At 34.0% G+C, this 17,460-nt stretch overlaps 1 protein-coding gene across 1 annotated transcript in view; it reads left to right on the forward strand.

The window, feature by feature from the left end:
• Positions 1-14,036: 14,036 nt before the first annotated feature.
• LOC143229566 (bone morphogenetic protein receptor type-1B-like) overlaps positions 14,037-17,460 on the forward strand; it is a 58,539-nt gene continuing 55,115 nt past the window's right edge. Inside the window, exon 1 of the mRNA XM_076462085.1 lies at positions 14,037-14,172. Within this exon, the coding sequence (XP_076318200.1) occupies positions 14,079-14,172 (94 nt within the window). The 5' untranslated portion in view covers positions 14,037-14,078. The remainder of the gene's footprint in view (positions 14,173-17,460) is intronic.

Consider the following 17,460-nt stretch of genomic DNA (forward strand, 5'->3'; position numbering starts at 1 on the left):
TTAACAACAAATTCGTGATTAGTCTCCTCACTACAGACAGATTTTACAGTTCATTAACAACCTGAACAGGCAACTTTCAACGATACAATAGAAATAGATTAAAATAAGAAACTCATTTTAGGCGTTATTATCGCTAAAGCATATAATTTATACTCCACAGAGGTTAACAGGAAATATTCATATAAATGCCTTGACTATAGATCAAACCATCCCAAGCTGTGTAGAGACGGTATTGTAGATTGCCTGTATTGTGTAGAGATAGTATTGTAGACTGCTTGTATTCTCCAGAAGTAATAAGATTTGTAATATAGGAATTGCAAAATAAGAAGGAAAGGAAATAAATCACTAGAATCTTCTGAAACAAAACAATAAAAGGCATCGTTACGACCATCCTTGAGATTGGATTCCCTGAACGAATAGTAAGGCGAAAATAAAATAACGATCATAAAGAAGAAACCGAACACACTTTCATGTTCCCTTTTTCAAAGGTTTCTCTGACAACATACAGAGTAAATAAAAACAGCATAAAACCAGAACGCTAATCAGAAGTTGCAACATAATAATTTCGTTTTTAGTGCAAACTAAACCACCTAAATAATTAACGAAAGTAAAAAACAAAACTTAAAACGTCTCTTGTGGATGTGGACTCCAACACATTGATTAAAAAGACAAACAAAAGTCAAAGTTCACGAGAAAAATAGACATAAAAGACTGACCTATCTGCAATTGTCTATCATTTCAGAGAGGAAAATCACACGCTAAAATATTGGGGTACATAAAACACCCAAGAGAAAAAGAAAGTAAACCAAATAAATCGGCATCCAACTAACAGATAACACACTTAGTCAGCCTAGCATTGAAACAAAGAATGTTCGTCTACTCTTTGTCAGATAATTTCAATATTTAGTTATTACAATTTAATGTAAGTGGAATATTTTTTATTTTATTTTCTTCATAACAAAAACGTCTAGGCGAGTTTTATGTTTCTCTCAGTATTTTCAGCAATTGAGTTCAATAGCTTCCTAGTTTCTGTTCAACTTCCTTGGGACACCTGGCTCTAAAAAAACATCTTAAGCTTTACAAAAATTTGCTACAATCAAGACATTTGGGTTTTTATAAGGATATACATATAGAATGTCGGACATTTATTAATTCTTCACTTGCTCACATTTGAAACAAATATAACGAATCAAACTCATACACATCTGTCTAAATTTATCTACTGATTTTTGTCAGCTAGTTCTTGATTATTTTCAGCGCATTATTTAGGCAACTGAATGGGCTGCTTAACTTGATGAGAACGTACCTTTAAATCAATCAGCGTCCCTCTCTACGGCTTTACAACGCTAAAATCAGGAGCTCGATTTCTCTCGGTGGACATAGCAGATAGTCCGATGTTTGCTATAAGAAAAACACAGACAAAACACTCGCAAAAATCAATCAGCAGCTTGTTCTGACGACGGATACTTTAAAAGATATGAAAAAAGGATTTGGAGAAATTATTTGAAAAGTGTAACTTGACTAAATTATCCGTAACTGATTATGGCTGAAGTATAGCGTCACTGTTTTTACTAACTGCAGAGTCAGTCTTTCTTATTTGTCTGTCACTCAAAAATCAGTTTTTGAAGAACACTAGCGCGTCGATTTAGTTTTCTTTAGTGACAAATGAATGCCGCTCTGGAAATGCAATTATACAGCGAATAACCGAGGGTGGCTCCAAACGAAGAAAGTTTTCGATTGTGAAACAAGCTTCACTTTAATTCTTGTAGAAGATGTGGGATGAAGTTTGTTGTATACATAAGATTAATGTGTGCTAGCTTTTTTTAGCTGTTGTTTTGAAGCGTCAGAGGGAGTTTCTTACTTCTAATTTTATGTACAAATGAAGTATTCTGAGTCGAACATATAAAATCACCATATGTAATACTCTATAAAAAATAAAAACTCATAAAATAGTTCCAACTCGGAGCTTTAAAATACTGTTTATATTCCTTTATTTTCGTTACCTTATTGTTTGTTGTTTTTATTAAGCACAAAGCTACACAAAGAGCTATCTTTGCTCTGCCCATTACGAGTATCGAAACCTGGTTTCTAGCAATATACGTTTGTAGATTTATCACTGTGCCTCTCGGAGTCTCGTAGGGCCCGGCATGGCCTAGCGCGTTAAGGCGTGCGCTTCGTAATCTGAGGGTTGCGGGTTCGCGCCCGAGTCGCGCCAAACATGCTCGCCCTCCTAGCCGTGGGGGCGTTATAATGTGACGGTCAATCCCACTATTCGTTGGTAAAAGAGTAGCCCAAGAGTTGGCGGTGGGTGGTGATGACTAGCTACCTTCCCTCTAGTCTTACACTGCTAAATTAGGGACGGCTAGCACAGATAGCCCTCGAGTAGCTTTGTGCGAAATTCAAAACAACAACAACAACAACATCGGAGTCTCGTCACGTTTTTGTGGGATTTTGTGTTGTTAAAGCTTTAATACTTTGTCATACATGTATCTTATGTTGTTGTGAGAGTTATTCTGGTCATAATTTTAAAACTTTTTTTTATTTTCCTTATATGTGTACCTTTATCATGTTGTTGTGAGAATTATTCGTGTCAGAGTTTTAATATTCTATCTTACTTTATTCGTATTTTCACCTTCGTCATTGTATCAGAACTTGCTTACAAACACACACGCACACACACACACACACATATATATATATATATATATGCATCTTCGTCACGTTGTTCAGACATGTTTCCTCGGAGCCTAAAGACTACATAACACTTGTTTCGGTGTATATTTGCTACCTTCAAATTTCACTGCATTAACTTTTGCAAATTACAATATATAAACGTCCTAATTTTTACCTGGACAGCATTATTGTCTATCGTTACGAAAGCTGTAAATGTACAAGTAATCCAAGTAATTTACCTAAGCATCTATTTAAAGTGGTGTTTTACGAATATCGATAGAAAATGTATATCTCTACATTTTGCACAAAGAACACCGCTACACCATAGTAGAAGATTATTGCTTGGAGATTCCTTTATTTGTACGTTAAACTCGGACACACCAAAGAAGATATTTAGTTCAATGAGAACATAATTTACAGAACAATTTGTTATTTTAGAAATGATGTTTATTATAATATTTTATTGTATATTAAATAAGAATATACCAAAGTAGAAGCAATTTACTTCAATTATCTTTCCTCCTACTGTTCCATGATAATCGGTAATAATTTTATTCAAGAACGATTAAAACAGCTAATTTTGCACATTGTACATTTATATATAAATGAGTCTCCATTATTGCAATTACATGTACTAATCATAAACTTGTTTTAAAACGTTTACACATTCTATCATACTTAGTCTCCTTTGTAAGCTCTTGTTTAATGCACAGCAGATTAAGATTTAGTTTAAAAAAGAACAAAAATCGTGTGTAGTAGTTAGTGAAAGAACCGTATTAACTGGGAAAAAATGCCAGAAAACATTCCTTTTAGACCTATTATATTTTAAGACTAGATTCCTTAAATAGTTGCTAAGGGTTTTGTTTTTTCAAGAAGTAAAGGAGTATTGAATAATAGTACTAAAATCACTCTCAACACACCACGTCCATTGTCGACGACGCGTTTCGCTCACTCAGGAGCTCTTCAGTCTGGCTGAGACAAAAACACACTAGTATTTGGAAACGTTGTTTATATAAATCATTCATTACAACAGCAATTTTTAAAACACTGATGAATTGTAAAACATCCACAGCTCCGGTTATAAAGCTTTTGTAAGTGAGATTATAAGCTGTCCTTATATGAGGATTTGACATCAAACTTTCTACATCTTACCTCAAAGGCGACTAAATCTGATCTTCTTTACTGTGAAAGTTCTACCTGTACAACTGCCATGACTTGGATTGTGCCATTCAGAGTTGACTTGTATTTTATTTTTTGCTGTGTTTATGGTCCTAATGACGACATCTTTATTATTTATATTCACGACAGTTCTTCCAACCACCATTCTCCCATACACGTTGGAGTATTTAGTTTTTACCATGTCTCAGTAACTAGATGTAAATCCATTTCTAACAAGTTCTGGTATGACAATTTCATTTCATGGTGGAACAATAATTGTCTTATTTTTTGCCACTGGAAATTCAAATTCTGAAGTAGTAATTGTCCTGGCGTGCACAAGGACTTCTCAGTCATAAAAAGCGAAGCTATTGCAAGCTAATCCAACCTTGCACTGTTTTTCAGAAAAATCATGAAAAGTGAAAAATTGCCTTCAGCGCTGAAGAAAGAAGAGAGAGTGATGCGAGCAGCAAGCAAACATAAAATTCAGGCAAGAAGAAACCTAGAATTACACTAACTGTAGGAAGCATTTCTATGCATCATGGCATGTAGATAACTGACATCAAGGAATAGTGCCTATTAGTAACTTGCTTCATGTGGAGACATGCATACAAAGTTAGATTACTTTCAAACAACTTAACAGTCCAAGAGCAGGAAATCACTGTGCACTATATGACAGTTACTATATCAGAGTAAGTGCTTCCAATGGTAACAAAGAGGGCAGGCAGTCACTGTACCACGAAGAAGTAAAATTCTCATGCCAAGAGTTATTATAAATAAATATAAACCTATTGATTTGGCCACAGTAGAATCAAACACTCCAGCAGATTCTAAAGAATTGATGTTTCGAAAAACTCTCGTGGATGCGAAGAATAAAGATGTTATTCATGACTTTACCCAGAAAAAAACTAAAATCACCTTGTAATAGAATGAAACCTCGCTAAAATGTTAATGTTTATAACACTGTATTTCATCGAGGTGACATGGAATGGTTAAATCGTTATCTTAACAAAAAAGGATGAATTCCAAATATAATAGGTGTTGAGGAGGATCGCATAGTAGTGCACAGAAAAGAATAAAGGATGTGGTTTAGAATTCAGAATGACAAACAGTCAAAGTCAAATATCCATCACCATGACTGTCTGTAGAAGTACATCAGTGAGAGAATGGCCAACTGGTAACTCAAGTAAAGAACTTAATTTGAAAATCAATCATCTTAGGAGTAAAGGGTTCCTGTCTAAACCACTTCCAGAGGCTAGCCAAGGATAGTCGACAATTTGTTTGCTTATTCAACTATTTATTGGAGGAGGGGAACTCCTCCAGTAATGGGGCAGTAAGTAACAACAAGAATCAATCCTGTCTGTATATCATAAGTCTCAGAAAATACTTGATGAGTGGAGAGTTTAATGCAACGTCTTATTTTTTTGTGTTAAGATTGTTCCACCGACTTCATGATGAAGGAATAGGGCAGTGTTTAAGCTATATTATTCATGTGAAGTTTAGATGTTACCTAGAAGGTGCATAACTTTAAGAATCACGAAACTCCGACTGCAATCTAGATAAGAATATATTATTTATACATATGAGTAATCAATAAGTAAGATATTCAATGAAGTAGGTACTTAGTAATGATTAAGAATTCAGTGTGTAAATAATTGAACAGTTGTTGATCGATAGAAGACTGATTTAATAAAGTTAATTAGTGTGTTACTTTCATAATTTATAGTGAAAAAATTTGTTTGTGAAGTTTATTAGGACTACAACTTACATCAAAGTGAACGTAGCCTATTGTAACCGTTATTGACTAAATAATACATTTGTTATCAATGCGTTTTCTGGATTTGGAATTATATTTACCAGATAATCCAAAATAATCCACCCAACTATAGAATATGTTACAAAAATTATTATTTTCACGTACATTTATTTGTTTGTTTTGAATTTCATGCAAAGCTACTCAAGGGCTATCTGCGCTAGCTGTCCCTAATTTAGCAGTGTAAGATTAAAGGGAAGGCAGCTAGTCATCACCACCCTCCGCCAACTCTTCGGCTACTCTTTTACCAACGAATAGTGGGATTGACCGTCACATTATAACGCCCCCACGGCTGAAAAGGTGAGCATGTTTGGCGCAACGGGGATGCGAACCCGCGACCCTCAGATTACGAGTCGAATGCCTTAACCCACCTGGTCATACCGGGCATTTTTCACATGTAATCAACATTGTTAAAAAAATACATTCTGCCTTTCGTTAAACGTAGAATTCTTTATATTTAGGCATTCTTGCAATCTTTATTCCTTTTTTCGGCCCGGCTAAGTAAGCTACTTTTTTGTATCCAAACTAAAAATAAACTCAGTAGTGAGTACTTATTAAATATGCAACTGTTTAGTTTAAGTATTATTAATTTGTTTATTTTGTGACTTAATATTTATTTATTGTTTAGTTTTTTAAGACAGTAGTTTTGAAGATGGGTTATTTTAAGACAGTGGTTTTGAAGATGGGTTGTTTTAAGAGTGTTAGTTTTGACATATTTCGTTATTTTACTCCAGTGTATATAATTCCTCCAGTGGCAAAGCGGTATGTCTGCAGACTCACATAACTAAAAAACCGGGTTTCTATACCCGTGTTTGGTAGAGCAGAGGTAGCCCATTGTGTTGCTTAACTCTACACAAGCAAACTCTGCACAAATCGAATCGTACGTAGTGTTTGCAGTTAGATTGATTTCTAGGTTTTACTAATATTGTTCACCTCACGTCATTCGAATCTTCGGTATTTCCCTGTTGCTTTAAAGTGAGCTTTGTTACACCCTTATGCAAATTAATTGAAACAAGACGGAAAATTACGATTTTTTCAATTTTTTGCGTTTTATTTTTAAGAATCCAAAAATTACTCACAAATTAATACATGATATGACCACCTTTATTATTCAGAAGATCATTAATCCGCTTTGGCATCGAGTCCACGAGTTGACTGCAATCTTTACTAATTTTTGGATCGCGGTACCACACCTCAATTATGGCCTCAATTAGCTTATCTTTTGTAGTACGGTCTTTTCCCCGAAGTCTTTCTTTACAAATCGCTCAAAGATTTTCAATAGGATTTAAGTCTGGAGAGTTTCCAGGCCAGTCCAGCACCTTTATTTGCGTTGTAGTCATAAAATTCTTCACAAGTTTCGATGTGTGGCACGGAGCCAGATCTTGCTGAAAAATGCCAGAACCATCTGGAAATCTCTTTTTCAATTCTGGAACGACTCTTTTCTGCAAAACTTCGATGTACTGTGGTCCTCGCATCGTGTCTTCTACGATATGTAAGCCTCAGACGCCATAGTAGCTGAAAAAGCCCCAAAACATCTTCTTCAAGGGATGTTTCACGAACTGATTGATGCGAGATTCTCGAAATTTCTCACCTGGAGATCTGCGAACATGCAGACGTCTTTGACCCTGTGCGAAGAAATGAGTCTCGTCACTGAATAACATCTTCCTCCATTGTTCTTGCATCCAGTTCTTGTATTTCAGACCCCATTGATACCGTTTTTCTTCATTGAGTTGGTAAGAAGTTGTTTTTTGACTGGTCTCCTTGCTCTTCTAACGCAATTTTGAATGACGTAATATTCCTCAACATTTTGTCATATATTCTAAAAAATAGATTGACTGTACTGCAAAACACAGCTTATGACATCGTCTGTGTGTAAAAATGACTATTAAAGGAAATCAGCGGGTCCAGCGAGCCTACACCGGCCGCCATCCTGAAAATATTGTAAAATGACCATTTGTTTCAATAAATTTGCACAAGGGTGTACCTTATACGCCGCTCTCGTAGTTTAGAGAACGTTTGAGGCCTCATATGGGCAAAGTATAAATGTAAAGTAAAGAAATAAGTAAAGTTCAGTTAGAAAAAAAAGGTATAAAATGTGATGTTAACCGCTGTGTGAGTGATTAGCCATAACGGGCGATATTTTAAAGTGTGTTTCATAGTTTAATAAAGATAAGGAGAATAATTTGTCTGGTCAAAGGGTGTTATAAAGTAAATAAACACGTATGTATAGACTTTGATGAAAAGGAGACATTTATTTAAAGTTTAAGATACAACCACAGTGACCCACAGAGTAACGTAAGTGAATTAGTAACTGATAAAAGTAGAAAAAAATCATTCGTTTCATCAATTGGATTTAAATGTAACTGAATCAGGTTGAGTGGATTTTTGACAAGAAAAGACAATTATTTAGAGTTTTAGATAAAACTATGACTTCCTATAATATATATATACATATACAAAAAATATTTATATTATAGGAGGTCATAATTTTTGTATATATATATATATATATTTCACTTATTTTAAATATATAATTTTAATACAAGTGTAGCCCGACGTGGCCAAGCTTGTTAAGGCGTGCGACTCATAATCTGAGGGTCGCGTTTTGAAATATTTTTGAATTTCGCGCAAAGCTACTCGAGGGCTATCTGCGCTAGCCGTCCCTAATTTAGCAGTGTAAGACTAGAGGGAAGGCAACTAGTCATCACCACCCACCGCCAACTCTTGGGCTACTCTTTTACCAACGAATAGTGGGATTGGCCGTTCATTATAACGCCCCCGCGGTTGAAAGGGGGAGCATGTTTGGCGTGACGGGGATGCAAACCCGCGACCTTCAGATTACGAATCGCACCCCTTAACACGCTTGGCCATGCCGGGCCTGAGAATTTATCGCCAACAAGTCACAGACGCCTGCTGTAGAAGAATCCCAGCCCGCTCATATTTAAAATTCTGACAGTACTGTTTTCACGCTATTACTTATAAATGTTAGAATGCACTGTTTTATCAATTGATTACACCCTTGTCACCCATATTTTCGTAAATCCAGTAATAACTGACAAGACTAAGTTAACACTGAAAAATAATCTCTATATCAAAGTATAATAATACAAAATGATATATATATTTAACATTCCAAGCAATAGTGTTCGTGAAAGTAACTGTATGCTCTTTATACTGTGGTAGGTTTCACAGATATTTTCTATCTGCGTTACCTGTTAGTTGTATCATATTTGCTTATATGTACACTCTACTATCAAGCTAGGCTAATAATGGTTTGTATGGTCAACTCATTATGTAAAACAGAAACTATATGGAGTAAACAGAATAACATTTATTTAGGACTCAGATTTGCAGTATTTAATCCATCATATATTCCGCCTTGTATCAAGAGGTACATTTCTAACAATAAAATAACTGGGATCCAGCACTTGTTGTTTTTTACAGTTCCAAGTAATTTCATGGTAATAGCTCTTACCGAGGGCCCTTGTTATTAACTAACTTTCTGTAAACTTAATTCATCATACATTGGAAGTGGAAATCCTGGCAAAGGTGTGAGTTTGTACCCTTTTGAGAAACATTCCATTACTGGATGTTATCTAACAGTCAGACCCAGATCCCTTGTATTAATATTTATTGTGAGTAGCTATCTGAATTTTGTTTATTCACTTCGACCAAAGGTATATCCGTGGAGAGCTTTTCCTAAGTTTGAAAGGAAGGTAGCAAGTCAACATTACCTTCCTCTAACGTTTTTCTTTCCAAGTTGTGATATTTGTCTGTCAGCCTTAAAATGCAAACATGTCCCAAATACGTGCAAGTTGTTTTTAAAGTAACGGGTCGCGAAAGATGAATTCTCATGTTCATATTCAAAGTACGGTCACACTAACCATTAAGTCATGACCGACCCGAAATTCTCCTAATCTAGAGCCGAGAAATTTTGTTTTTTGTACTTTGCGCAAAGCTACACGAGGGTTACCTGCGCTAGCCATCCCTAATTTAGCAGGGTAAGACTAGAGGAAAGGCAGCTAGTCATCACCACCCATCGCCAACTCTTGGGCTACACTTTTATCAACGAATAGTGAAATTAACTGTCACATTATAACGCCCACACGGCTGAAAGAGCAAGAATGTTTAGTGTAACGGGGATTCGAACCCGCTACTCTCAGATTACGACTCGAGCGCTCTAACCATCTAACCATGCCGGACCAACCGAGAAAATAAAATAAAGTTGATCCAATATACACGTCCATCTGGTTCAAAACTGACTTTCATTTAACAAAATGCATAAACGTACATTTTGTTTCACTTAGTACCTAACAGGTGAGAACAGGTGGCATTAGTTAAAAATGGCAAACTATCCTAAGATAGATTTCTTATTTGTAAGTCTCGTTATATTTTAGAAGAGATAGTTAACTTTTATATTGTGCAAATTATTTGAATTATGGAGTGAAAATACGACCAACCACACCAATATTATGAACAACAACAATCATTCGACTTCAGCTCCTTTCGCCTGTAGTATTCCAGAAAATAATACGAATCATGTATTTGTTTCTTTTAGCTTTCCCTAATTTGGTAATGTAATACTAGAGGGAAGGTAGCTAGTCATTGCCACCCACCACCAACACTTGGGCTACTTTTTAAAAAACGAGTAGTGGGATTGGTGGAAACATTATACCATCCCCACGACTGAAAAGGATGAACATGTTTGGTGTGACGGATATTCCATACCGCAACCTTCGGATATTGTACAAAAAATCAGGGAAGAAAGTCTAATACAGCTTTATATCGTTTAACTATGTAAGCATCAGCATTTTTGGTCACTGTAAAGAAAAGTCAATTTTAGTTCATTACAAATAATAAGTTAATTTTAAGATCTGCTGTGCAGTAAGTGAGAGCCCACAAAGTAACTGGATAAGGTGCAGTGTGTATGTGTTTTAATACAACAATAAACCCATTCTTTGATAGGTTGTTTAGGCAGAGTATTTCTGATAACACTTTGGTTACTAAGATTTGGGTAAGATACTTTGCAGGTTCTGGTTCTCCCAGTTGATTCACATTTCGTTGTTTTCCAATACCATTAAATACAAGGGATACCCATCCTTGGAAATGTACAAACTGTATTTGAAAAAAATATATGCCTGCATATATAGGAATTACAATAAGAAGACATGAGATTCATAAAAGAATGAAAATGACGAATACTTGATAGGGAAAAAAATAGGTTGAACGTGAAAAAAAAAAACTATAGGAAATGTAAAGATTGAATTTAGATGTGTATATGCTGTTAAGTAACCAGCTTTACACCACGGAATCAAAATACGACTTTTAAAGTTATAAGTCTTCAGACATACAATTGAGCCACCAGAGAGCTTGAACATGAAAAACAGAACTATACAATTTGTACATAAGAATTATAAAAACAAGATCAAAGATGTGATGGGAAATGCTCTAAAATATAATAAGAAGGACCTGGTACTCGACTCACCAAATGCAGGTTAAGGATTCAAATCCTGTCACTGAACATATTTGCCTTTTTGAGCAGAGATCGTTACAAGATGACAGTCAATTCGACTATTGACTGGTAAAAGAATAGCCCAAGTGTTGGTAGCAGGTAGTGTTAACAAAGTGTAATACATCTCGTTTATCACTATGTTGTTAATTACACATTATGTAGCATTGTACTCAATTACAAACAAACAATAGAAAGCTACACAATGGAAAATAATGCATGATAATGTAAAATGATACTAGCATTGCAAATATGACTAAAGAGTCACATCATAAACAAACAAACAAAGATAACAATAAGATCAAAGTAGCCACCAGAAATCTTCAGAAGGATTGTAAACATAATGTCGAAGAAGCCATTAGAAGCACACAGAAAATTTATACCAACAATAAGTACAAAAAGAATATCAATAACAGATTATAACTTGTAGTGGCTAAGTTAGCAGATGCAAGCATCAGACCTGCCACATCACTTTCTGTATCTGTTAAAAAATTCTCACCTCAAACACCGTCAACTACAAAACAGAATATGAGGACTTATCTGGTTTTCATCTGTTTCTACTAGTGTTGTGTCACACAGGATATTTTTGGACTACTCTAGTGACACTGATACTTAATGAAGTTACGGAATTAAAAATACTAGTTCTGCAACATTATTCAATCAAGAAATCAATAGAATATTCCAGAAAGTTACCATTAGAGGCAGATTAGGTGCAGTTTGAAATAATATTTAGAGTGAATGAATGAAGAAGCAATATTTTAATCTTTCTGATCATTGAAAAATCAGCTTTAACGTCGCCAATGAATCTTCCAAATGAGAACCATAACAGTTATCAGCATTAATTGCCACCTTATTAAACATAGTGGAAGTTTTATATCAGAAGGAAGTTTTTAAAATTAAATTTTGAAGCAGTGTAAGGAGGAAGCACAAGACCTTAGCCAAACTTTCAGAAGATGTGGAAATACTTAAACAGTTACCTTATCCACGTGACTGAATGAAAATATACAAATTAGGCTAGAGCAGAGCCAGTGTACCTCTTTAAAGGAAGCTCTTCAGTTTATGGTGGTAACTTAAATCTATTAAACTCGTAGACAAAGAACTAAAAGTACTATCCAAGAACTGTGACATCATTAGACCAATTATTATGAAACTGTAAGCTCATTATGGGGCTCTAAAATAACTCCTTAGATGAAGTAAGAGATTGGATTGATACAAATGTGAAATAGTTCAAAAAAAAAAAGAGAGAAATTGGAACTCAGTTTTACCATAAGAAGCTTTTCTAATCAACATGACATATTCGTAAATAATTGTTTATTTGGTTTGAATTTCACACAAAGCTACATGAGGGCTGTCTGCGTTAGTCGTCCCTAATTCAGCAGTGTAAGACTAGAAGAAAGGCAACTGGTTATTACTACCCATCACCAACTCTTGAGCTACTCTTTTACCAAGAAATAGTGGGATTGATCATCACATTGTAACACTTCCACAGCTGAAAGGGCAAGCATGTTTGGTGTGAAAGGGATTCGAATCCCCGACTCTCAGATTACGAGCCGAGTGCCTTAACCACCTGGTCATGCCGGGCCATTGGTAAATAATATCAAGAAAGAGTGCAGAAATATGGACATATGATTTGACATACTCCGAACACTTTCACGGTGTCTGATTAGCAAATCTCTTTGAAAAACACAAAAATTATAAAAGCAGAACTTGGGTTTCCATTGGCAATAAGTATACAAGCACAAGATAATGAAGATTTTAAACCTTACGTGCAACAGAGTAGAATCAAGAAAGACAATCAGTCCAAAACTAAAAGCGCCCTGCAAGACTGGCTTTGAAATTACGTTAGCAGGAAAATAAACAGCTCTCTACCTTGAGAGAAAACTTCACCATAGGTGGGTTAACCTGGGTGGTCCGAGGCTTTTCTTATGACCACTCATAGACTATCAACGGGGGATGAAGCCACCAGTGATACCGTCGACTATCTGCTTCCAAAGAATTACCCCAAGTTACAATGTGGCAACTGCTGATAAAGTATAACGAACCACCCCATTATTATACTCAAGTCCCTAATTTAGCAGTGTAAGACTAGAGGGAAGGCAGCTAGTCATCACCACCCACCGCCAACTCTTGGGCTACTCTTTTTACCAACGAATAGTGGGATTGACCGTCACATTATACACCCCCACGGCTGGGAGGGCGAGCATGTTTAGCGCGACGCGGGCGCGAACCCGCGAATTACGAGTCACACGCCTTACGTGCTTGGCCATGCCAGGCCCACCTTCCTCGCAACTGCAGCGTTATTATAGGATTTCTTATTGTCATCATTCAAAAGTTTTAATAATTAAAAATTTTGATATGAAATATGGAAGTAGTATTAGACTTATGACTATAATGTTCATGAATTCGTATTTTCCTATGAATTTTGTCAAACGTTTATATAATTTATCAATGAAATTGTATTGGTTAAACGCCCCCTGCTAGTACAGCGGTAAGTCTTCGGATTTACAACGCTAAAATCAGGAGTTCAATTCCTCTCGGTGGGCTCAGCAGATAGCCCGATGTGGCTTTGCTGTAAGAAACACACACACTGATTGGTTAATTGCTTACATGACAATATAGAACTTTTTTATGGAACATAATCATTCTTTCTTCTAGATGTCTAATTTTATCATTTGTTTTTACTTACCAAGCTCATAAACTGTATTTATTTGCAAGTTTTATATATTCTAAGCTGTACATTAATTCTTTGTTTTCGTGGTTAGATCAACACACGAAAATGATCTTGAAATAATCAATAAAAGAATACCTTTAAACTTCCATAAATCTCTAAATGTATATGAGATGGCGCTACTATCCAATTGTTATTAAATCGTCTGACGTCAAAATTTACACACTTGACCTCTTACGTGTGGACAGTATAATGACAAAATGGCGATTAACCAGGATGATTATGTTTGGTGGCCGTGGAATAAAGTTGTATCGGTAACGCTAGTACTTATTTTTTCTTCATTGAGAAGTAAAGGTGAGACAAAATTTATAAAAGTAGTAGTAGTTTTATTTATTTGACACATTTTACTTACTGTATAGATAATAAGAAAGAAAAATAACACGCTCAAATGTTGTGATCGTACTCCTAAGCTGTGTTGACAAGTACTGAAGTAGTAGCTTGGCGTGTTTGAAGTAACGTTAGTTATGCATGATACTTGGTCTGAAACTTGACAAATGATGTAGACATCTAATCAGCTGAATCGGAATAGTTTGAAATTTTATTTTGCGTAAATGGTAGTGTATGCACAATTAGTTGCTTTAAGGTTAAATGAATACTGTGAATGGTGGTGTATAGATGTAATTTCATTTTAAGTGTGAAAAATATTTTGACAAATTATGATATGTATTACAATCGTTTGATCAGTTTCTTTGTGTTATGTTGTGTCGTTTATTTTATTAGGAAATTATTTCATATTAATCTAGTAATGAATAATCAGTATTTGACTATTTTGAAAACTAGTTTTAAGTGAAATATAAGCAGAAATACAAGTGCTCTGGTGTATAAATAAGTGTATGTATGATTATGATATTGTGTGATGCTATGATTATTACTATTAATCTTTTTCAAAGTAAGATTGGTATTAAAAACTCAACTATTAGAGAAATTACTTTCTATTCTAATAGACTGACTAAAAGTATTTTAACTTAATAATGGTAGAGAAATGCTAAATATTTCTCCCTCTATGACGGCTTTTAATGGAAAAAAATACCACTTTTTTGCACATATTGCTTTCTCTTATTAAATTGTTATTTTCACTTTATAAGAATTTTTAATTGTTTTTAAGTAAATATAGCATTTATGATTTAGAACAGTTTTTATTTTTGAGTACACAACAACTTAACCATGATGCCTCATGTAGACTGTAACTTTGGAAAGTTAATCACATGTACACCTTCCATCAACAGAGGTGAATTAATTAAAATAATTATACAGTGCAAAAAAGCTTGGAGTATAAAGTATTTATATTGTGGTCATACCTCTTGTTATGGTATAAGAAATGTAACTTGTATTTAAGTAAATTTTTTGTATCAATGATAAACTGGTTAATTAAGGTACTGCTTATAAATTTCTTTTGGGATGCTTGCCTATTTTCTTGTGATGTTATTTGAGTGTTATGATTTTCTATCTTCCTCTATCATCAGAAATGTAGATCATAAATATTTTATATTAATTATGCAATTTGTTTACTTTATTCTATGAACCTGAAGTTAGGAAAATGCATATATCTTTTCATGGATTACAAATGTTTTCAGATGCTAAAATTACTAATAGCATGTTTATACTGTAGCAAATTTTGATATGAATCATCATTTTGTTAAAAGTAGAGTTAAAATATCATACTTCAAAGCCAGAAGCATTATTATTATTTATACATCACATGTGTAATGTTTGTTGACACATAAATTAGTATCTAATATCTTATTAACAATTTCAGGTGGTGGATGAAACTATACATCCCTTTACTAAAATGCTATAATTAATGAACATTATTAGTTTATAGGCTATTTATCACCTCTGATTAAGTGACAATGTAAACAAAGCTGTGCAAGTAACTGATTGCTGTCATTACAGCATAGAGCACCATCATTGTTCTATTACATGCACTACTTGAATGTAGATTTTTCCTCATAAGATAAAATTAACTGCATTATTGAGTCATGTACTTGTAGAGGTAATTCTAAAAGGATGATTGATAAATCCTAATGACTTAAGATTATTAAAACCATATTTAACATAATATTCTTTGAAATATTGAATTAAAAAAATACTAGAGTTATAAAGGTGAAGATATCTGTACACTTCAGAGTGATTACCATAGATTTACAAAATTTTATAATACACATTCATATTGAAGGTACATTGTCATCAAATGTTAAATCAAAGATATTAACTGAAGTTAACAACTGATGTTTGTGTATTTCATAAAAGATGTAAATCTTATTCTTTCTTAAATATTACTTTTATTAACAGCATTCTTTTGATTATTATGTTTATAATATAAATTATTTTGCATTCTTCACTTAACATACAGATGTAGGACTAACCTAATTATAGCAAGTTCTGACCTTCATGAGGTATTATTGGATTCACACTAAAAATATTGTTTGCAGTGAGAGTACCCAATGAAATGGGGCATTCTGATGGTTATAAATAAGAACATAAAATGTGTTTTTAATTAATTATATTTATTATTTAGTTGTTGTTTTTTTTAGTTTTAACCCAAGTAAATTAATTTTAGTGAAAAGAAATAAAACTTTTCTCAAAGTTCAAAGTTGTGTAAATTATATTAGGAACAGCAACACTGGACTTGTAGTGCTTTAAATATAAACAATAACTAAAATAAAAAAAACCTTCTGTAAGTTACATTGTTGATATGAACTGCATATGCTTAAATATGGATAGTGGGAAAAATATTAGTAAAGTACAGCTTCTTGGAAATTATGATAAGACTATTGAACCTTGAATGAAAATCTATGAATACTAACCAAAAAACAGGAGTAATTGGTTCTTGATTTACTTCAGATATGTCACATTATTTTTAAAGCTAGATAAAATAGCCATGCTTTCCATGCTCTTTTATAGTTTTCATTTTTAGAGTTCTGTGTATCTAGCTGTATTGTTCATTTAGGTATTGCCTAGTTTGTATTGGTGATTTTTCTAGGCAGTCACTCATTTTGTAGGTCTTATTTATAGTCATTATTTTTTAATATTAAGAGCTTTTTGTATTTCTAGGTGAAATCAGTAGTAAGTGTTGTCTGTAATCTGTAGTTCTTGTTACTATTCCTTAATACTGTAGATATCGGTTAATCTGTAGTTCTTGTTACTATTCCTTAATACTGTAGATATCGGTTAATCTGTAGTTCTTGTTACTATTCCTTAATACTGTAGATATCGGTTAATCTAGTTCTTGTTACTATTCCTTAATACTGTAGATATCGGTTAATTTGTAGTTCTTGTTACTATTCCTTAATACTGTAGATATCGGTTAATCTGTAGTTCTTGTTACTATTCCTTAATACTGTAGATATCGGTTAATCTGTAGTTCTTGTTACTATTCCTTAATACTGTATATATCGGTTAATCTGTAGTTCTTGTTACTATTCCTTAATACTGTAGATATCGGTTAATTTGTAGTTACTTTTTGCAGTCTGTATTTTTTGAGGTGTTGCTCAGCCTGCTGGTCTTGTCAATAGTCATTATTTGTTATGGTATTATTTAGTGTGTATACTGATGTTAATCACACACTATAAGAATTATCTT

The sequence above is a fragment of the Tachypleus tridentatus genome, chromosome 10 (genome assembly GCF_004210375.1).
Source record: "Tachypleus tridentatus isolate NWPU-2018 chromosome 10, ASM421037v1, whole genome shotgun sequence".
Lineage (NCBI taxonomy): Eukaryota > Metazoa > Arthropoda > Merostomata > Xiphosura > Limulidae > Tachypleus > Tachypleus tridentatus.